Raw genomic sequence first — 22,950 nt, forward strand, 5'->3', positions numbered from 1 at the left:
CTGAGCCTGGCTGTGGGGAGGAGGAGTCTGCTCCCAATGCTGCCCCCAGCCTGAGATCATTGATCCCAGCTCCCCTCCCTCTGCCCAGAAGGAGCCCCCAGCCTCATCCTTGGTTGGGGAGGAGAGTCCAGGCAGTTGCCATGCTGTAGTAGAGAGGGGCCTGTGGGGGGAAAAGGAAAGAGCTCTCTTGAAGGGAGCATCTCTGAGGAACTGGGAGAGAGACGCCTGTCATGTTCGCGGAGCTGCTCTTCCAGGCTGCCTGTGTCTCTGTGTTCCTTCAAGGGGCCCAGGGGAGAGTCTACACAGGAAGGAGGAAACTTGCCAACTTCGCCGTGGAGAGGTACCCACCCCCTATACCCACCTCTGTACAGGGGCAGCCAAGTCCCAGACCTCCACACACACACACATACGCACACCAAAACACACACAGCTACCTCCTGGAGCTTGGCTGCGGGACCTGGAGACCCCCCCCCTCCCGATCTGGGCCCAAGAGGGGGTTGTTTGTTTGTATCATGTGTAGAGAGAGAGCAATTCCTGCCTGAAGGAGTATTTTGCTTCCCTCAAGGTGCCCATCACCTCTTTCTTAGCTATTTTTGTTCTCTTCTGAAGGCTGCAGTGCAGTTGATCTGCCCCCTTCATACTTTTGCCCTCAACATCTATAAAATTCATGCCGTGCCTGAATAGAAGCATAATTCCACGAATTTACTTCTGAACAAAGTTCAGCTTGCACAACCACTGAAGTTGGGATGAAAGGTCGACTGACAGACCAAGGGACTGCATGGATGGGGCAACAGTGCGCCCAAAGTCCTAGTTTGCCTTTTCTTTTTCTTTCAGATGTGGGCTGGTATATAATCTGTGCACCGTCACTGACTGACCACCTCTCAGCAGTTGCAGCTTTGCATGCCTGGGAAACCCCAAGTGGCAGGCAAAACTGGAATGTGTACTTGTGGGGAACAATTTAGAGAGACAACCTGCTTCAGTACAGATGAGAGAAAGGTGCTGGGGGCAGAAAGTACCCAACCATGTGCGGAGTGATTGTGTGTCTTAGCCCAGAAGGCTGTATACACACTGTTCCTTTAAAGCACATTTGAAGCGTATTCTTTCCCTCGGAGAATTCTGGGCACTGTAATTTACCCTCCACAGAGTTACTATGTCCAGCAACCCCCCCCCCCAAACTACAGTGCCCAGAATTCTTCGAGGGGTGTGTGTGTGCTTTGAATGTGCTTTCAAGGTACAGTGGTACCTTGGGTTCAGTACTTAATTCGTTCCGGAGGTCCGTTCTTAACCTGAAACTGTTCTTAACCTGAAGCACCACTTTAGCTAATGGGGCCTCCTGCTGTGCCACCGGAGCATAATTTCTGTTCCCATCCTGAAGCAAAGTTCTTAACCCGAGGTACTATTTCTGCGTTAGTGGAGACTGTAACCTGAAGCGTATGTAACCTGAAGCGTATGTAACCCGAGGTACCACTGTGTAGTGTATATGCTTATCATTACATTCAGAGTGGTTTCTGTACCTGTGTTTCCACATATCCTGGGCACAGCTTTCTCTCTATGGGTTCATTCAGACGTCCTTTTGTGTCATGTTTCTAGGTACAGGTCTGAGTGATGTTTGTGTTTTTGTCCAGGCACTTTCCGTGGGAAAGCCCACATTTTACCCCTGAATCTAAGCAAATGGCAATTTGGTTTTTCCACGGACAAAAGAAAACCGCTCAGAAACAGAGCTTTAAAGTGTGGACCTGCACCAAAGGAAGTGCAGCAGAGCCCTATGTGCCACTGTTCCATCTACTCCTTTTCTTCCCATGTACTTATTCTGGACACTGTGGCGTTGCTGGGTATTGTAACTCTGTGAGGGGTAAACTACAACTCAACAGTGCCTGGAATCCTTTGATCACCACATATTTAAAGTACATTGCTTCCCTCAAAAAAACAACCACCTTTGTTGCTAAGGGTCCTGGGAATTGTAGCTCTGTGAGGGGTAAACTACAGTTCCCAGGATTCTGGGATGTGACCACAGGCAGCCTTGAGCATACCGCTAATCTTAGCCCTCCATAAGCAGAAGAGGCATGTGACTCAGTCCTCAAAACAGCGCAGCTTGGAGAGTTACTTTTCACTCCTGGAAATGTCTCAGTCCATCTTTCACCTATTCCTAGACGTCGCATCGGACCACATGTTTGCCTCTCTGGTTTTGGAAGTGGATGCTGCCCTGGGTGGATACCATCTCCAGGCAGCGGACAGTGCACCATGCGTAAGTACCTGGAGTTCTTTGGAAGACATCAGCTCACTTGTCCTTCTGTATTGTTGCTAAATCTCATTAGTGAACTGATCTCAACTTGAGCTATAAATTTCTGGGAATGTACAAGTTGGTGTAGAATGACAGCAGTACTGGGAGCCACAAATGATAAGATGGCTGCGGAAATCTCTATCCACTACGAGGCCCAAAAGATTGATGGGATCCATAAGACTACCCAGCACTTTTCAACTCCATTGCAGCAACACGGAGAGTTTTTCTCCCTCTCTTATGACACTAGGACTCAGGGCCACCAGAAGAATCTGAATATTGGAAGATTCAAGGCAAGACAAAGCAAATTGCTTCTTCACACAGTGTACAATTAAACTATGGAATTTGCTCCCATAAAATGTGATGATGGCCACCAAATTAGGGCTCATCCATACTCCTGTTTGTGCAACAATTTCTAGGCACAGGTCCGAAAGCCCCCCCCCCCCGGAGAAACCTACTGTTTACGGCTGAATCCATGGGAAATCCGATTGACATTTGTTCAGACGCAGCAGTAAACAGCGGGGAGGTTTTTCGAGGAAAGTGGCCAGACAAAAAAAAAAGAATACTTTTGGCTCCATGCATAGAAATTGTGGCACAAACAGGAGTGTGCCCTTGGTGGTGCTTAGAAAGGAATTAGACAAATTCATGGAGGATAAGGCTTACTAGCTACGATGGCTATGTTCTGGAAGCATCGCTATGCTCTGGCTATGCTCTGTTGGAGGCAGTACACTTCCGAGTACCAGTTGCTGGGAATCACAAGTGGAGAGAGTGCTATTGCACTCAGGTTCTCTTTGTGGTCTTCCTACAAATACCTTGGATGACCACTGTGAGGACAGCATGCCTGACTAGATGGGCCCTGAACCAGCAGGGGTCAGTTTAGTGTCAGATACTAGGCATACAGCTTTTTAATTAGTTTCAGCAGTCCATTCACTCATGCAATTTTGTGAACTGAGGTGGGCTGTAGGGGGATAAGGCAGCTCAGTCATAATTTCCAGCACTTCAGCAAACTAGGAACACAGGAAGCCACTTGATACCAAATCACACTAATGGTCTACCTACACTAGCAGGCAATGGCCCACCAAGATTTCAGACAGGAGTCTCTCCAGCCCTACCTGGCTGGAGATGCCAAGAATTGAAACGGGGTCATTCTGCAGGCCAAGCAGATGCTCTTATACCCAAGTTATAGCCTTCCTAGGATTGTTTAGGGGAGGCCACCACTGTTAAGGTGTTGTCTAAAACCAAAATTAAGTCTGTCCTATGGATGTGCTGTAACGATTAAAAAGCTTTCAGGGTCGGTCACATAGCATCATGCACAGTGCTGCACACCTCTACACAGTAGACGTTTCTAGTGTACATGCTGTCGCAGCACCCCATCTTGCAAAGGTTGATTTCCCTAGTCTAGCAGCGCTGGCCCCTAGTGCTGTGCCAATGTGGCGTCCTGCTGCATGTGCTCATAGCGGTGGTGCTCCCTGGCTTAGCTGCTTATTTGCTCACATGACGACACGTAAGGTCCAGCTGCTGGGTCCTTAGCGGGTTACTACCAGCTGCTCTCGTTCATTTCTGGCATCTGGCAATTGGAGATGAGAACATGCTACTCACTAACCGTTTTTGTTAGATGTCACTGTTGGCAAGTGCTGCCAAGTCCAGCCCTAAAAGGAGGGGGTGGGGGCTTCTCTTACCTCCTGCAGAGCAGGCAGCAAGGCTGATGTCACAATGCCCATGCAGACAGCATGGAAGTAAAATAGATCATTTTTTTGTGGCAGGGTGAGGGGATGGAGTGGTGTTTGATAGAAGTCACCCAAATGGCAGCTGGGATTTTCATGCAACAATGAATACAGGCAGCTAGACTGGGCAACTCCTGAATGGGCTGGGAGTTTTAGTTCTGTAAGGAATCAGTGGGCTCTACCTGAGCATTTTCGGTATGCTCGCAAAACCACAGGTGGCAAGCAAGGAGCTAGGATAGTTGCATTAGTTTAAAACTGGCAAATGGCGGTAGGGTGGAAATGCCTATGGAATAAAAAGAAGATGATGTTTTATTTTTAAAAAGGGCAGTGAATGCTTCAATCCTGTCCTCACTTCCATACCATTGCATACAGTGGGAATTCTTTTTGCATAAATATACACGGGATTTTATTTCTTCTAGATACAGGGAGCGTCATTAACATCCATTTCTTGGCAGCAAACATTTGTAGTACCTACTGATTAGATTGTGGTTTTTTTTTTAATGATCAAATGAGGGTGCTTTCACACTGTTTATGGAGTATTCACCCTGATCTATTTGCAGGGAGAATAGAATGTGCTGGCTGCTTAATGAGAATTAATTATTATTTCTTTGCAGGGTGGCTAAAATAACGACGGCCTGGAAGCATCTTAGTGCCTCCTCCCCATCTAACTCATTCATTTATCTTGAAAGTTCTTCCTTTCCTTACCTGTAATTCTGCTCTGATCTATTGCTAGATCTCTTAACTGGGCTCCTTCCTGCTTGGCATGAGAGTGGTTCTCTTCTGCTGCACTGTGGTGGGGTAGAGTGGTGGTGGGATTAAGATCCTAATTTTTTGTCTTTGTTAACTGGTGCTTTCTTGGACCTTCTTGCAGCGCTTTGTTCCTTTGGCTGTGGAAGCGGCTTCTGCATCGCTCCCAATGTCTGTTCCTGCAGGGATGGAGGGCAGGGCATTACATGCCAAGGTAAGGAGAACTTTGTGGGATGATGCCAGTTATTCAGTTTGCTATGTGGACTCTTGTGAGGGCTGGCTGGGAATGTGCAAATCTGTCAGTTTTGGTTTCTCTCAGTTTCTCATTCTTCCCATCTTCATTTCTCCTTATTTCCACATCAGCTTGCGATTAATTTTTTAAAAAAGAAGTTTTATTATAGAATCATAGAATCATAGAGTTGGAAGAGACCACAAGGGCCATCGAGTCCAACCCCCTGCCAAGCAGGAAACACCATCAGAGCACTCCTGACATATGGTTGTCAAGCCTCTGCTTAAAGACCTCCAAAGAAGGAGACTCCACCACACTCCTTGGCAGCAAATTCCACTGTCGAACAGCTCTTACTGTCAGGAAGTTCTTCCTAATGTTTAGGTGGAATCTTCTTTCTTGTAGTTTGGATCCATTGCTCTGTGTCCGCTTCTCTGGAGCAGCAGAAAACAACCTTTCTCCCTCCTCTATGTGACATCCTTTTATATATTTGAACATGGCTATCATATCACCCCTTAACCTCCTCTTCTCCAGGCTAAACATGCCCAGCTCCCTTAGCCGTTCCTCATAAGGCATCGTATTATTATTACTTATTATTTATTAAATTTATATACTGCCCTTCATCCACAGATCTCAGGGCGATTCACAACATAATATTACAATGTAAAACCCACAAAATACATAGTAAAAATAAGAACATTGGAACTTCATTAGAAGTTCCAATGAAAATTCATCAGCACTTTGATGCTGATTTCTCCTAATATACACCTGTTTTGTAAGTTAAAAACGGTTTTACTTTCAAACTCTTCCAAGGGCAGATTCATGTGCTTTTCCATAAAGCATTCAGAAAAAAGTTGCACAGGTAGTAAAACTTAGCATAGTTACATAAAGTGGTGAAAGTCCCTAAATTATTGGTATAGGAACTCAAGAGTGGCTAATGAGAACCGTGTGGCTGAGCTGGAGCAAGCAGCTCACGCCTCTTCACATGTTGAGCTTCTCAGGTGGACTGGATGGGAACATTAGGCTTGATTACCTATTCCCTCCCAAGATAAGGAAAGTGACATAGTTAAACCTGGCAGGATATCTTACTCTATGGTGTTAACACCTTCGTGCATTAATTAGACTTTGGTTATGAGATGACTTATCCCACAGCTAATTAGAAGCCTAGTTGGAATGGGGGGGGGTGTTGAAGAGTCACATCTATGAAGGGAAGGATTCTGTGCCCGCCCCCATTGGGCTTGGGAAAAATTAAAATAACATCTTGCCTGTCCAACTTTACCTTCCAAAAAGATCACTGCCCCTCAATCTGATTTGAGGGGGGAAAGCAAGGAAAGTGAATGTGTGCGTGATTATGGTTGTGGTGTGTGTGTGTGTGTGGTGCCCATGACAGTTTCTCTGGATTGCAAATGAGCCCACAGGCCAGAGAAGGCTAGCAGCCCTCGCTCTATTTAGCCCAATGAGTCTACACCAGCAGAAGCTCTGCATCTCCTTTTCCCAGATCCAGCCTTTAAACATTTTAGTGGACCGAGCAAATTGCTAAAATGCCCTTCCTTTCTGGGCATATAAAGCAAGACTTTTGCTGCGAAGGCTTAGTGAAATATCCTTCAAATGTATCTGAGAGTTGGTTGCTTTTAAGGGAAATCAGTTCATGTTGTTATTACCTATATTAAGAGCAACACTTAATCAGAACAAGGCTTTTGTAAACATGTTGTAACATTCTGGATGATTTTCAGTTTATGTAATCATAGGTTTTGCAACAATGGCCATGCAAAGTTTATGATGTTCTTATGTTTTTTGAATGCTGTAGTAGAAGGCAGTGGCTTATTGGTCAAGCAGTGCTTTATTCTACCCCCCACACCCAATAACAACAAACTTATCAACTGTGCTGCCTCCTTGCTCATACTGGGGTAAGCAATCCATCTCCAGCAATCTGGACAGCCATTGTGGGTTTTCTGAACCATGGCAAGGGCCTTTGACCCTTTCCATGTATTTTTTTTCTTCTCAAAATTTTTATTAGTTTTCACAATATTATAAACAAACAAACACACACACACACACACACACACACACAAGACAAACAAACATAAATCATAGCCTTATTGAAAATTACACTTATTAACTTTGTTAAGTGACTTCCTCACTTCCCCTTGGTTGAATTTCATTGCATGTCCTTTTAACGATTTTCCAAATCCCAATTCTTATGAAATTTAACTTAAACATTAACATCCTTAAATCTTCACCTTATGGAATTAAACATATTAATTCATCAGTTAACATAAATAAAATCCTAAGCCAATTAGGTATAGTGGTGCCTCGCAAGACGAAATTAATTTGTTCCGCGAGTTTTGTCGTCTTGCGATTTTTTTCGTCTTGCAAAGCACGGTGTCGGGAAAGTTTTGGAAAAGCTTCAAATATCACCAAAGTCTTAAAAAACCTCAAAAAAGGCTACCACACCGCGTTCTATGAGTTGCTCCTCGAAGTCAAGTCGCAACTGTATTAACGGTGTTAAGAAAAAGGAAACAAACTTGCAAGACGTTTCCGTCTTGCGAAGCAAGCCCATAGGGAAAATCGTCTTGCGAAGCAGCTCAAAAAACAAAAAACCCTTTCGTCTTGCGAGTTTTTTGTCTTGCGAGGCATTCGTCTTGCGAGGTACCACTGTATCTGCAAGCTATTTTCAGTTAATTTAACTTAACAAATTTAACTAGATATTCATTAAATTTATTCAACTCTTCCTGATACTCCTCCTCCTTCTGGTCGCAAATTCTTCCGGTTAGGTTGGCTAGCTCCGAAAAATCCATCATCTTCATCTGTCATTCTTCTATTGTTGGTAATTCTTGGGTTTTCCACTTTTTAGCTTACAAAATACGAGCAGCAGTTGTGGCATACAAAAATAATTTAACATCTTTCTTGGGCAATTCCAAACCTGTTATTCCAAGAAGAAAGGCCTCTGGTTTCTTTATAAATGTATATTTCAACATTTTTTTCAATTCATTATAAATCTTTTCCCAGAAGTCTTTCACCTTGGGACAGGTCCACCACATATGATAAAAGGTTCCTTCCTTTTCTTTTTGACCCTTTCCCTGTAAGAGGCATCCCCGTCTAAGTATCTGGCTTGTGCTCTTCTCACTGTACCTTCAGTGATGCCCTGCCTGGTCCTCCCTTGCTTACCTTCTTCCACTTCTTTTAGGGCACCTTTGCCTGTTATTTGCCTGTGATTAAATAGCTTATTCATTAGGTGGCAAGAGTTGTAGCTTGGTGAAGTCAGAAAGTTCCTTTTGGCATCCTGTTTTCTCTGGCAGGAGACAGTAAAGTTCTTCCTGATTGATGTGTGTCTTCTCTAAGGCTGCTTATACACCATGCTTTCATAGCACATGTTTCCTCCCAAAGAATTCTGGGAAGGGTAGTTTACCCATCACAAAGCTACAGTTCTCAGCAGCCTTAACAAACCTTCGTTCCCAGGATTCTTTGGGTGGGGAAAAGTGCATTGAATGTGCTTTATGATGTGCTGCAGCCTAAGCCTGCCATGGCACCTGCCTTTTTTCTTGCCTTTCTCTGTCATAGGATGCTCTTCTTTCACATTCTGCTCTTCCTGAAACAGAAGCCCATGCAACTGGGGTTGTGCTCATCTCTGCTTCTGTTGCAAAAGTGCGGCCTTTGGTTAATTTGCTCCTAGTCACCAACTCCAGCATCCTTGATCAGCTGCTAGGGTCCCAGGGCCCCAACAAGGCCTACTGCTGCACCAACACCAGCCTGCTAGGTCTCTCTTCCCAGGCAGTGTGGAGCCGCCATTTTGACTTCCCACAATGCCTCCAAGATAGTGTCACTCTAGGTCATTTTGGGAAGTGCCTGCTGCTACCCACTATGATGTAAATCAGAAGTGGCTTGCCAAGAAGGCCCTCTTACACCTTAGAACAAGCCCTGCTATCTATCAGTAGGGAGACCCCTGCAATGAGGTCAGTTGGATGTTCATTCACAGATAGACTTGGGGGCAGATATCCAGGGTCCCACTTAGCAGAATGGGCAGGGGGACACCTTGAGCCTGTGAGCCAGTGTGGTGTAGTGGTTAAGAGCAGTAGACTCGTAATCTGGGGAACCGGGTTCGCGTCTCCGCTCCTCCACATGCAGCTGCTGGGTGACCTTGGGCTAGTCACACTTCTCTGAAGTCTCTCAGCCCCACTCACCTCACAGAGTGTTTGTTGTGGGGGAGGAAGGGAAAGGAGACTGTTAGCTGCTTTGAGACTCCTTCGGGTAGTGATAAAGCGGGATATCAAATCCAAACTCTTCTTCTTCTTGAGGTTGTCATCTGTTGTGCACACAACAAGTGTTTAAGTCCAGAGTCTACAGTTATCTAAATGTAACACTGAAATTGCCTACCTGCATCTCCCACTCCCCTACCTAATGGTCAGGGTTCCTTCTTGCTTTCTAGTCCCATTCCCCGGCTTGAAATCTCTCCTCTCTGTCTTTTCAGACGTTCCTGGTGCCTGTGGAGAGTATGGCTGTGACCTTGCTTGCAACCACGGAGGTTGTCAGGAGGTGGCGCGGGTGTGTCCATTGGGGTTTTCCATGACTGAGACAGCCAATGGTGTACGCTGTGCAGGTGAGCTGGAAGAGAGGTGTCTTTCTTACATGGAACCAGCAAGGCCTGAAGCCCCTACTCCCAGGGAGATAAGGAGCTTCCTGACTGTGGGCTCTTAGTGCTACTCAGTCATTGCTCTTCCACAGTAAGCTGCACACAGAATGGCAACTGACTTTGGCAGGTGTACCGCTTCTTGAATGTACACTTTTACATTCATTGACACATGGGAATGTTTCCCCCCGCAGACATTGATGAGTGTCTGAGTGCCTCCTGTGAGGGACTTTGTGTGAACACAGAAGGTGGCTTTGTATGTGAATGTGGCCCAGGAATGCAACTTTCTGCTGACAGACACAGCTGTCAAGGTGAGTGTGATTGGGAATATAGGAGGGGAGAGGGATGGAGCTGGAATATTTTTAGGGAAGATGTCAAAGATCGGTTTATTTTTGTGGGGCAAACGATATCGACATTTGCATCCTCCATTTTGCTCCTAGATACTGATGAGTGCCTAGCAACACCCTGTCAGCACCACTGCAAGAACAGCATGGGCAGCTATCGATGTTCTTGTCATTCCGGCTTCTACCTGCATGGCAACCAGCACTCCTGTGTGGGTAGGTGTCCCTACTTCTGTTGTATAACCTAGCAGAGGAAGGGCTGTAGCTCACTGGCAGAGTATCTGCTTTGCATGCAGAAGATCCCAGTTCAGTACCCAGCATCTCCAGATAAGACTGAGAAAGATCCTTGTCTGAAACCCTGAAGAGTCACAACCCATTGGTGTCTAGACAATACTGAACTAGATGGAAGAATGGTTTGATTAAATATAAGGCTGCTCTCTGTGTTCTAGAGGTAGGTTACCTCCTTTTGCCAGATACACTAACCCAGCCTGGCTTTTTCCAGAGAAAACCTCCTGCTGCCTCCAGATTAAAAAAAATATTTAGTTTGTTAGTTTATTTTATATCTGCCCATCCACTCCCAGTGCCCCAATGAGAATCTAAGTTGCCCCCTCCCTGGTCATCACATTGATAATTTGATGGGAGTGATGGGAGGGAGCAGTAACCATCAGCTGAGGAGGGAGGCCGTGCGTCCCTGTGTGTGTCTCTGTGTGTGCAATCCTCTGGCCAAATACACTTTGCATCAAAGGGCCCTCAAGGCTGGTCCGAGCCCAGCTTTGACCGTGTGGTAATGCACCAGGTCCCTTGCTGTGCGATCCCTTTTCTGACCTTGTATGGCTAAGCAACAGGAATGCTTGTAGAGCCACAAGCTTGAGCCCAACCCAGCCCTGAAGTAAGTGCTGCATCTGGTGCAGATGTGAATGAATGCCGGCGACTCAGTGAGAAGCGAACCTGCCAGCACTCCTGTCACAACACGCTCGGGAGTTTCATATGCAGCTGTCGCCCAGGCTACCGGCTCAGTGTGGACAGAGTGTCCTGTGAAGGTAAAGACCATTTCCATCTTTCCATCCTTCGTCATCTGAGTTGAGTTGCGTTGTTTATGTTGAGTGATGTCACAGGCACTGTCCAATAGACACTAGCAGCTGCAATGTGGACTGCCCTCACTGCTCAGGCGGTGGAGTGGAGACTGAGTTGCTCATTTCCAGAAAGAAAATATTACCCTTGGACTGCTGAGAAAATAGCCGCCCATAAGCACACCCAAAGTGCTACCTAGAAGAAAGAAATGATTCCTTGCACCACAGGAACAACAATTGTGCACTTATTGTGATATAAACGGGTTGTCTAGAAAGAGACCATGAGGGATATGCATTCAGCTGCTTGGGAAATGCTTAGGAGTACATGTGAGGTATGTCAGGGAGGTGACAGAAGCATGAGGGCCGAGATGGACATTCAAAACTTATGACTCTTCTGTGGTTAAAAAGCTTCACTCTCAAATGGACTTCAACTCTCTTTGCCTATTACTATTACAGTACCTGTTTTTCTGTGGCCAAATGATGTGAGGGTGGGTGTGTACCTGCCACAGTAGCTATAAATATATGAGTGGCTCAGGTGGGGAGCTCCTAAGTGTGCTGGGAAATGCCTTATATTTTTGACGTGCATCTTCTGGGGATTTTTGAACTTATCTGGCTTTTCTCCCTCCCTCTTTTCCCTGCAACCCAGGATTTCTGAAGACCAGCCTGGCCCCGTCTCCCATCTTGCAGTCTCTCCAGCACCCGCCAACTCTCCTGCGCCTATCTCCAGATTCTGTGGCTCCTGCCGTGCCCCCCAGGGGCTCTGCTCCATCCCGAGCACCCGCTCCCCACATGGCACTCGGGACCCCGCCTCCTTCCCGCCTCCTTCCCACTCTCCCTGTGCTCCCGCCTGCAGCTTCTCCCACCCCTTCATTCCCTCCACCAAGTTCCTCCCTTGGCGCACCCATCTTGCTAAAGACCACCAGGCCCTCCAGGATGGAGAGCCCACTGCCGCCATTGCTGCTGCGAGAGGAGATGACGACGCTCCTTCCCACAAGTCCTTCTGCTCCAGGGGTTTCCTCCACAGCCCTGCCTTCTGCCTGCTGGCGTGGAGGGACTTTTCATAAGAATGGCAGCCACTGGGTGGAGCCAGGGTGCCTGAACTGCTCCTGTGAGGTGTGTGGTATGTCCTGGGTTCCTAGCTTTCTCCCGCCCTGCCCCCCAAGCCCTGTGTCAAATGGGCAGCCACCTTTACAGTGACTGTCTTTTCCTTTTGTAGGGTGGGCAAGTGCTGTGTGGAGCAGTGATGTGTGAGGTTGCCTGCTCCCACCCAGTTCCTCCAATGGAAGGAGAGTGCTGTCCTAGCTGCACAGGTGAGAGAAGCGCCCTCAAGATTAAGACTGCATTGATGGGTCTGGTTGTGGCACATGGGCCTTCCCTACACCTAAATTAGGGACTTTGCCACTATATATTCCACCGTATGCCTCAACCCTCTGAGTTTACCAAGGACAGTCCCTGTTTTCTGGAAGCCGTCACTGGTTTAAACCACCAGTATCTCTTATTTTGTCTGAATTTTGCCTCTTTGGAGTGGCGTGTTAAAGTTTTGTTAGCCCAGATTTTATTTTTCACCCCGTTCCCCAGGTTTTCTAGAAGCTATTCTTACTTATTTGTTGCTTTTCCCACAAAAGGGGCTCAAAGCGATTTTCAGAGTCAACTGACTGAGTGGAAAGTGAATGCACACACACACAAGGACATTGAGTTAAAACCACACCATACATTTAAAACATCCCCTGAAGAGTCCTGGGAACTACAAGGGTGCTAGAAATTGCAGCTCTGTGAGGGGTAAATTACAGCTCCCTGGATTTTTCTGGAGGAAACCTTGTGTTTTAAATGGATGGTACGGATATGACCTTGGTATGGGGATTTTTATACCCAAAAATATAAAAGAGGAGGGATACAAACCTATCCTTACTTTCATCTGTGAAATAGTGGAGATTATGTGTCATTTGGCCAAATCCTTTTAAAAGTGGTTACATATGTAAGCCAATGAGTGTTTCCTAATCTGGAGTGGCAAGACGAGATGGGACTCCAGAAGGCTCTTCTCCCCTCTGAGGAGAAATTTCACATTCCTGTCTCTTGCAGGCTGTTTCTATTATGGGACTGCCAGAGCTGAGGGGGATGTCTTTTCTCTTTCTGAGGAGAACTGCACAATCTGCGTCTGCCTGGTGAGTATCACAGAGTCCACAGGGAAGGTGTGTGCGTGTCCCTCAGGTTAGCTCACCTTCTTGCTTTGAAATGGGCATATTCATCAATTTGCTTGCTGCCATTGCTAACCCGCCCTTCATGTGTTGAGCTTCGTGTAATGGTCCTTGCCCTTGCTATGGCATATGAGAATGTCTCAGTTGTGCAGACAACTTTTTACTAGTGACCCAGAAAGCTTTGTGTAGGGATATCTGAGGGGGCTATTGAGTTATTTTACTCCAGGGGAGGAATAGCCACCTGATTCCTGTGTGTGGCATGTGATCTGCAACTGATTTTACACGTGACCTTGGCTGAGGGCTCTCTTCTTGATTCCAGGGAGGCAACGTATCCTGTATCTCTCCAGAATGTGCACCCACTCCATGCCCCAGTTCTGTTCAGACCGACTGCTGTCCCTGCCAGCCAGGTAGATAGCTTGCAACATCCTACTTGATGCTCACTCACAAAGCAGCCAGGGCCTGAGGGGCACCCTGGGCACTCTCCTCTCCACTGAGAAAGGTGTGGTTTCCTAGGCCAAACGAAGGGTGGTAGAAATGGTGTGAGATCAACTCTTCCAAAGGCCTGGCCTAGACATACAGGCCACCCTATGCGTAAGGCGCTTGGAACACATATTGAGAAAAATGTTATTATTCTGGGGTAAAGCTATCTTTGGAACAGCGCTTCACTCTGCTGAGGGAGTGAGTTGCGCTGCTGAATGCTCCCTCACAGGGATTGTCAATAAAGTCTTGCCCAAAAGCCAGGCCAGCATTTTCTGGGGGTTTGGGCATTACTAAAATCCAAGGGTAAAACCACCCACCCAACCCGAGCCAGGAGATCTTAGGCTGTATTCCAAGATGTCCCGATGAGCAAGAGTTGAAGTACCATTCTCTGCTTCTCGGGGCCTCAGGCAAAATAAGCCAAATTACGCAGCAGGAAATGTGAAGATCCAAGGCACACTGAAATTAAGAGGTTTTAGTAATAATAATCAAAATAGCAGTATACTGTTAGAAATAAAGGCCTATTGGGGAAGTCACAAAACAAAAACAATAAAGCTAGCTAACTTAGTCTAATACATTACTAATGAATCCATGATCCTATGCAGAGATGAAATATAGGTGTCAGTCAGGAAGGTGAGGCAAAACTTACAAGGCATAGGGGGTAACTTTATACTCTTTTGCTTAGTAACCATCCTGAATCTTCCCAGCCAACTGGAAGTCATTTAAGGCTGTCATTTTCTAGAACCGGGAATCCAGGGTGTACATGTGACTTCACAGCTGTGGAATTTCCCCCAATTACTGAAACCCTGATACAGGCAAGATAACACAAGTGCGATTAATGAGAGTGGTAGCAATTAGCGGGGTGGGGGTGGGGAATGCTTTCTCATGATCTTATCGTTTTACCCGGAAGTTTGAGTTTCTATTGAACCAAAGTTTGTGAACAGGGCGAATACAAACCCCCTGCCACAATATATTGACAGAGATGAAAATCACATTTAAAGCACACGGCTTTCCCCAAAGAATCCTGAAAACTGTAGCTTGCCTCTCACAGAGCTGCAAGCGACAAGCTTTGAGAGCATTAGGCTAGAGCCTTTCTCCCTGACATCGAGTTTTCTTTGTGCAAGGAAGCTTTAATATGGGGTAGCCTGCAGCTATGTGGTTCTCCCTGTGCAATACCACACATCCTGAGGAAGCAAAAACTTACCCCACAAGATCACTGACCAGGAGGGACAGCAAAGGACTTACCTATCTGAAACACTTTTATGCTGCCTTTCTGTTTTAAAAACTTCCCAAGACTGCTCACAGAACTCAGCAGAAATAATAATTAGTGCAGCAACACATCTAAGCATGGTGCTCAACCATCATCAGAGTAGAAGAGCAGCTAACAGAGCAAAACCAGCAACATAAAAGTTGAGCATATAAAAAGGACCTAGATCAGGCATAGGCAAACTCGGCCCTCCAAATGTTTTGGGACTACAATTCCCATCACCTCTAGCTAACAGGACCAGTGGTCAGGGATGATGGGAGTTGTAGTCCCCAAACATCTGGAGGGCCGAGTTTGCCTATGCCTGCCCTAGATGAACGAATGAAAGGCCTTTTTACCTGGCTCCTAAAAGTAATTTCATGTGGCCCCAGGAGAGCCTCACTGAGAGGGAGCATTCCATAAACGGGGCACTGCAGCCAAAGAGGATCTGCCAGGGAATCACTGACATACTCTTGCCTTCCTTTGTAGCTGAGTGCCACTTCCGCGGCCAGACATACCCAGAGGGGGCTGAGTTCAGCCTGGATGGTGATGACTGTACCACCTGTGTGTGCAGGGTAGGTGTTGGCCTAGGCCTCCCTCCATGCTCCTGATCTGAGAGGATTTGCTAGCCATGTCACTCACTATTAGGTGTGTTTGTTGTTCTCTGGAGTACTGGTGATTCTCAGTTATGCAGTCTCTGGACTCCTTGTAAAATCTCCTTACCTGTTAGAAAGAAGACAAAACGTCCCCCCACCCCGCTGCACTGACTTTACATGTCAGTTCAGTTGGGAACATGGGAATCTGCCTGATACTGAGTCTGAACCTTGGTCCACCCAGCTCTATACTGCCTGCTCTGACTGACAGCAGCTCTCCAGGGAGGACCTTTTCCTAGCCCTACCTGGAGACAGCAGGAATTGAACCTAGGGCCTTCTGCATGCAAGGGAGATGCTCTGCTACCGAGCTACAGGCTTTCTCGAAGATCTTTGCATGTTTTATGTTGCCCATTGCTTAGCACAGGCCAAGGCTTGGAGTAGCTTTCAGTATAACAAGAGTCATTTTAAACTGCCTCTGATGCAAACCTTAGTAACACTAGGCAAGGATACTCTTGCTGATGGCCCTTGGGCCCTCTATAAGAAAGGTCTGCAGGGGCATAGTAGAAGATGGTGGTGGGCTTTGTGAAGCCCTGGCATTGCAGGATCCGATTCCCTTGTTTTGCAAAATTCAGTAAGGAAGATTCTGTGAACCTCCTATCTTTATCTTTGCAATTACTGTGGGTAACATGCGCCCTCACACCCTTTCTCAGCAAGGTGAAGTTGAGTGCTCCTTCACTCCTTGTCCCATGCTGGACTGTCCCCGAGATGATTGGCTGTTGGCCCCAGGGCAGTGCTGCTTCACCTGCCGAAAGGCTGCACCCATGACAGGTAAGGAGATCTCAATGGCTGGGGCGTGTTGTTGTGGCATGAGGATGTATATAATTGTAGGCAATGGGTTATCAGATAGGTCTGCCCATGGTACAGGGCTTCTGGTGAGCTAAGCATCTTTGTGCTGTACTGTCCCACCATCACACACACACCTTGTTTTCCTCTCGCCAAGGTCCCCATTCTGTGCTCACAGTTGTTTCCTTCCATTGTTCTCCTTTTCTTGGCCAGGTTGCTTTGTGGATGACAATGGAGTTGAATTTCCAATTGGACAGATCTGGTCACCGGGTGATCCCTGTGAGTTATGCATCTGCCAGGTGAATGATAACCTGCTCTACTTCATTCAGTTTCAACCTCCCAATCTCCTGTTGCAAAAACCATGGTAGCCCTTTGCTGCTGCTGCCGCTGCTGCCCCCACCACCTTAGCTGAGCCAGGATTAGGAGAATCCAATTGACACTTGGAACAACATACTGTAGTTCTAACCCCAGTCTCTGTTTGCCTGTGTATGCTGGGATCCAAAGGGTATAGTTGTGTTCTTGTTGTATGTCACAAAAATGATGAAATTTAGGCTTTGATCTCTCCTGACTGCTTAGGAGGCCAGAAGTGCCTTTTATTTATTAAATAAGTGTGTTCACAGTCCATAGACAATAAGTGTCACTGAACCCACTGACTTGTATAAGCTGCCATGTGGACCCTTTTTTGGGAGGGGGGGGAGTAGTGGCAGAGAAATGTTTTAAATGAATTAACCTCCACCAGTGATCCTGTGCCTTCCTTCTTGCCATTGCCTCAACCTGTGATCTCTCTGCCTGCCCTGTCTTCCTTAGTGCTACTTGCTGACCTGCTGTGATGTCAGAGAGGATCTAGGCAGGCAGAGGTGTTATCCTGGCTTCTGTGATGACCATTTAATTAGCCGAAGTGATGTCAGAGCAGTTAGTCTATTGAGTGTTAACGGGACTTAAGGCATTGAATTCTAGGATTGTAAACAACCTTTGTAGGATGAAACTGTAAAATTATTGCTTACATACCATGGGCTTTCAGGTGTCAAATGTAAAGCAGTTGAACAATTCTGGAACCTTTTATGAAAACTGACACAGGGACAGAAAATATTTGCTGCTTCAAAGACAGATACCTCTAGGAAATTCAAGTCTCTTCTGGGGTGATATCGATCTATCTGCCTGCAACAGTCCAGCTGTTTGTGCTGTGGGTTTCTGTGAAGTTCTTTTCTGTTGCAGGCAGATGGCTCTGTGAGCTGTAAGAGGACAGAGTGTTTGGAGACATGTCCTCACCCAATCCGGATCCCTGGGCAGTGCTGTCCAGATTGTTCAGCAGGTAAATTCCATCTTCTCAGACAGCTATTCCCTTCTCAGGGAAATCAGAACACCAGAATCCACAGCCAGAAAACTCAACTTTTGCTGTTGTTGCTAACTTGCCTGCTTTTCCTTATATTACATTGCTTATTCTAATTGCAGAATTAATGTACACATCAGTGCAGACTGCAACTGCAAAACAGCGGGGTCAAAATGCAAGAATTACAGTCTGTGACAAATATCTTGTCATATATAATGCCTCTTACAGTGCATGTTCATTTGACCCCAAATGTTTTCATATAGAGAAAGAACTGAAAACAGCAGGGAAACAATCTGGAGTAAGAGGGAGCTTTTTTTTTGTATCTGAAGGCTCCTTGCTTGTTTTGGAACCCTGGTTTCCCAGGGATATTAAATGTATGGCAAGTCACTAAAGGAAGAACATAAGACAAGCTGGATGAGGCCAAAGACCCATCTAATCCAACATCCTGTTCTCACAGTGGCTAACTGGATACCTGTGGGAAGCCCACAAGCGTACTATGCTCCATGTATTGACTTCCATGATTTGGCTGGGAATGGGAATGCAAAGATTGTGTTCTTGTCCCCACTGACCCTCGTGTTTACCTAACCATAAATCTAATGTCTGAAGAAGACTGCTGCTGTTTGTTGCAGTTTGCATATGTAAGGCCCCATCCACACCATGCATTTAAAGCATCACCACACCACTTTAGAAATGCATGGCTTTATGTCAAGAATCCCAGGAATGTAGTTCGTTAAGGGTGCTGGGAGTTGTTAGGAGACACCCCCACACCTCCCCACACACCCTATTCCCTTCACAGATCCACACTGGATCACAGATCCAAAGTGGTTCAATCCCAATAACTCTCAACCCTCTTAACAAACTACAGCTCCCAGGATTCTTTATGTTGAAAGCTGAATAATGGTGTTTTAAGTGTATAGTGTAGATGGGCTGAAAAAAGGTAATTGTTAAGAGTCACGACCCACATTGCCCTATTTTATTTTATTTTATATTTTATTTATTAGATTTATATACCACCCTTTGTCAAAAGATCCCAGGGCAGTTCACAAGATAAAAGAATGAGATAAAAGCAGGTTGTTGACGTGACCCAAGTTGACAAACTAAGCGTGTTTTTCTTTTTTCTTGTCTGAAGGCTGTACCTATGCAGGAAGAGTCTTTTACAACAATGAGACATTCCCCTCTGTCTTGGACCCCTGCCTAAGCTGCATTTGTTTGGTAAGTTCTCTGTTCTCCTCTCCCAGCCTATAAGGAGTGTTCTGCCCTAGGAACAGGTCCTACAGAGCAAGCTTGGGAAACCTGTGACCCTGCCAATGTCACTGGACTACAATTCCCATCACCCCTGACCACTGGCCATGCCGGCTGGGGCTGATGAGAGCTGCAGTCCAATAACAAGGCCACAGTGTTCCCGTGCCTGCTACAGAGCAAGCAAAAATACAGCAACAAACAGCAGCCCTCTTTAAGGCGTCAGTGCTCTAAAATGCAAAGGGAGGCCTCCACAGATGCAAAAGGCTCACTGCTTCAGACTGCCGCCTTCCACAAGTCAGCAGGCAAGTGAGATGGCAACAGGAGAGGTGGAGGCAATGCTCTCACCTGCACTGCCTTCGCACGCAGGTTTACTTAACTGTAAATGTAAAGCCCAAAGAAGGCTAAAGTCTTATCTGGGATTGTATAAGGCAGCTTCCCCAGAAAGTTAGGCTTTGTATACACTATATTCCTCTAATGTGCATTTGAAGCACATTATCTACCTCAAAGAATTAAGGGTGCTGTGGTTCATTAAGAGTTGCTGGGAAGTTTAACTCTGTGAGCGGTAAACTACAGTGGGCAGAATTCTCTGAAGGAAATTGTTTTTCAAATGTGCTTTGAAAGTTATAGTGTGTATGCAACCCTAGGCAGCAATCCTATACCTGCTTATCTGGGAATATAAACTCCAGTTGGACTGAGTAGGGCTTACTTCTGAGGAGACATTTAAAGGGCTGCACTATTAATTTGGAAGGATGTCATGTGTTTATGATATAGAATGTTATATGATTGAAGTTGCTATTAATTTTTTTAGTGCATTAGCAGTAAAGAGGCTGTCTTTATTGAAACGAATTTGAAAAGCTGATATTGTGTTATTGAGATAATTTGAGATGTTCACTGAATTTGTTTTTTAAAAAACAAAAGCAGAATCTTCCTGCTCCCCCGACCCAACTCTCTGCCCAGGCAAGCAACAGGGCTTTGGATGCAGCAGTGCCTCCACCACAGCATTAAGTCTTGCTGCTGCCGCCACCAGTGGCGAAGGAAGGGAGTGCGGTGGGTGCAGGCCGCCCCGGGTGTCATCATTGAGGGTGTGTGTGACAAAATGACAAAAATATGAGTTTTTTAAAAATTGGGCTCAGGGAACTTTTTAGTTCAGTCAACAAACGCAACGAAACACGGGTGGCACTGGGCGCCACACCACGGGGGCTGGCACTTACCGCAGGGCCTGCAGCATGCCTGAGCCACACGTCTCTCCTGGGAGAGGCTTGAGCGCCTGCAGGCTCGGCGCTGCCTGAAACGGCAGCATGGAGCTTGCATCTGCCCACCACCTCTCCCTCAGCCAGCCTACAGCTGAGGGGAAGGCAGTGGAGAGGCTCTACGCAGCTCGCCCTGCCCTCATGGGCTCGTCCCACCCCTGGCTGCAGGATGTGCTTGCCACACCAGCCACCCGAGCAGCTAGTTATGCCGTTGGCTGCCACAGCCAAGAAGTTGAATTGATCTGTTAAACAAGTAGTAATAAGTGCCTAGGGTTATATAAGATGCTTTGTAGCCTGAAACAGATTGGCTGGGAGGTTTGAAATGAAAGGCAAGGCTCTCTATATTTCTCTGCCATTTAATGAAGGATTTCTCTCTCTCTCTCTCTCTCTCTCTCTCTCTCTCTCTCTCTCTCTCTCTCTCTCTCTCTCTGTGTGTGTGTGTGTGTGTGTGTGTGTGTGTTTTCTTATAGCTAGGCTCTGTGGCATGTTCTCCTGTGGACTGTGTTGTCTTTTGTACATATCCTTTCCACCCAGAAGGAGAGTGCTGTCCAGTTTGTCATGGTAAGCATTATGATCTTAGGGCTTTTCCAGATAATAATTTAAAAATTGTTTTGTTTTGTTTTTAAAAAAATGAGGGCTAGTTGTGCAATATAGTATCCTCACTAAAACTGAAAAGGATATATCAGTCATTAGAATGGTTTTATAGTATTCAGATCAATAGCTAATGGTTTGTTGTCCCATTGCCTTTTTAATTGCATGGGAATGCATTTATATAACTTAACTTGTACATTGCAACTGTGCAGCATTAAGTAGCTAGGGCATTCCAGGTTTTTGTGATAGTCGCTGTTTAGTGCTAGAGGAAGTAACTGTCCTACTTATGTGTGTGAATACCAACATTCTAATATGTCTGGTTTCTTGTCTCTCTAATCAGACTAGGTGCGAGGTCTCTGTGGCTAAAATTATATCTGTTGTGCTGTTCTCCTTTTGTAGACTGCAATTACAAAGGGAGGAAAGTGGTGAATGGACACGTCTTTGTACCAGAAGGTGAACCCTGCATTCATTGTACTTGCCAGGTGAGTTGTGAAGCTCTTGGGAGAGGGGGGGAGCCTGGGATGGTTTGCAGTTCAAAAGGGTTACACTTCCACTCCCACACTGTTCTCTTGCTCTTCCCATTGCTCTGTATTAGTGCTATTATTGTCAGCAGGCCTGGGAATAAAGTTTGGGGGTATTGAACTGCTGGGTTCCATTAAGGAGATCAGATGGCCTTTAGCAAGACTGCAACCCAGAAAAATAATAAATGAATGTTCTTTATCTAGTACCCCAAAGCTTGAAAGTATTGTTTTACCTTCTTGGGGGAAAGGTTTTTTCTTTCTTTCTTTCCTGTCTCCTCCTCATTCCCTTGCCAGAAGCATCCACTTACCGTTTTAAGCTAACCACTGTTTCCTGTGACACCTGAGCTTGGAACTGTGATTTGTTTAAACCAGAAGCTGATCCTAACATGTTTTCACTAGCCATTGTTTAATCAACATAACAGTTATCCAAATTATGATGTCACAGGGAACTGTGGTTAGTTTAAAGCCTTCCTCTGATATGTGAAAGGGGAGGGAACCACACAAACAAAGGCTCACTGCAACTCATTGATGTGGTGATTGCTAAGATGCCTGATTCATCATCCACTGTCACATGGCTGAAGCTGTTACATCAGCCTCCAGCAGAGGAGGGAAACGAAAGGATGCCTGGGCACTCCATCAGTGCAGCTGAGAGACCAGCAACTTTGGACTCCTCCTCTTGAGCTTTTCCAACTCAGTTGGTCATCAGAAAAAAGTTGTGCTTGAGTGTGTGCATCTCCTCCTTCATCCCAATCCACTTTTTTGTGGTGTGTCTTTTTAGATTGTAAGCCTGTGGGCAGGGTTTGTATTGTTTATAGTGATCTGTAAGCTGCTCTGGGAGAAGGTTTTGGCGTTGAGTGGGTTAAAACCCCTTTCAAATAAACAGGAAGAAGCCATGGTTTCCAGTTTTTGTCTGAACCAGTTCAGCCTCTCCTCTGTTGCTTTATGTCCCTCAGCTTGGAGAGGTGAGTTGTGAGAAGAGGCCCTGTCCAGGCACCTGTGCGGAGCTGTTTGGCCCCCCTACACATTGCTGCCCCGACTGCCATGGTAATGAAGTTCCAGGTAGGGGTGCTCATCGTACCTGCATTTTGTGTTGTGATATAAATTCAGCATCGTCAAATCTCACAGCAGGGGAAATTCTTTCACATTTTGGAAACAGAAAAATAAAACTCTGTGGCCAGGTAGCATTACCCACTTTAAGGAAAACTCTGCAGTTTCCTTATGCACAGGAATGCCCACAGAAAGTGCCTTTATTTGTCTCTCATGAAATTTGGTGTGGTGGTAGAGGCAGAGCTACGGGGGTGGGGGTGGGGGGCTAGCCGGGTTTTTGGCCCTGAGTGAAGCCTCCAGAGGGGCTCCATTGAGGCTCCGTGTGTGTGTGTGTGTGTGTGTGTGTGCATGCGCACGGGGGTGGTGGCAAACTGGGCCTTTGACCCAGGGGAAATAAAGCCTAGTTCACCTCTGGTAGAGGAAGTGAGGGAGGCTGAGGAGCTAATTCCCCTAATTCCTGGCTGTCTCTTAAGTTAATTCCCATGTTAATTCCCACCAACCCCAAATTTTTAAACATGCAAATTGGCTCAAAGCTGTCAAGTTTATTGCAATGTACTTCCAAAGGAAGCAGAGTGTTAGTTGTGCCCAGGTTACTCAGAATCAAG

At 46.2% G+C, this 22,950-nt stretch overlaps 1 protein-coding gene across 4 annotated transcripts in view; it reads left to right on the forward strand.

Moving 5' to 3' along the window:
• Positions 1-22,950, forward strand: part of VWCE (von Willebrand factor C and EGF domains) — a 40,243-nt gene continuing 17,293 nt past the window's right edge. For 2 of the 4 annotated variants that reach the window (XR_014009774.1, XM_081200630.1), the window contains exons 1-19: positions 1-340; positions 2,151-2,245; positions 4,874-4,963; positions 9,444-9,572; positions 9,797-9,913; positions 10,043-10,159; positions 10,855-10,983; positions 11,660-12,126; positions 12,230-12,323; positions 13,093-13,175; positions 13,528-13,615; positions 15,418-15,503; positions 16,232-16,349; positions 16,578-16,663; positions 17,580-17,676; positions 18,824-18,906; positions 20,657-20,747; positions 21,177-21,259; positions 22,252-22,357. Coding sequence is in view for 3 of the 4 variants with exons in the window: in XM_081200630.1 (XP_081056756.1) it covers positions 231-340; positions 2,151-2,245; positions 4,874-4,963; positions 9,444-9,572; positions 9,797-9,913; positions 10,043-10,159; positions 10,855-10,983; positions 11,660-12,126; positions 12,230-12,323; positions 13,093-13,175; positions 13,528-13,615; positions 15,418-15,503; positions 16,232-16,349; positions 16,578-16,663; positions 17,580-17,676; positions 18,824-18,906; positions 20,657-20,747; positions 21,177-21,259; positions 22,252-22,357 (2,269 nt within the window). In the remaining variant the exon portion in view is untranslated. The remainder of the gene's footprint in view (positions 341-2,150; positions 2,246-4,873; positions 4,964-9,443; positions 9,573-9,796; positions 9,914-10,042; positions 10,160-10,854; positions 10,984-11,659; positions 12,127-12,229; positions 12,324-13,092; positions 13,176-13,527; positions 13,616-15,417; positions 15,504-16,231; positions 16,350-16,577; positions 16,664-17,579; positions 17,677-18,823; positions 18,907-20,656; positions 20,748-21,176; positions 21,260-22,251; positions 22,358-22,950) is intronic. The other 2 variants (XM_081200631.1, XM_081200632.1) reach the window with 2 other exon arrangements.

The sequence above is a fragment of the Podarcis bocagei genome (assembly GCF_964188305.1).
Source record: "Podarcis bocagei genome assembly, chromosome: 1".
Classification (NCBI taxonomy): Eukaryota; Metazoa; Chordata; class Lepidosauria; order Squamata; family Lacertidae; genus Podarcis; species Podarcis bocagei.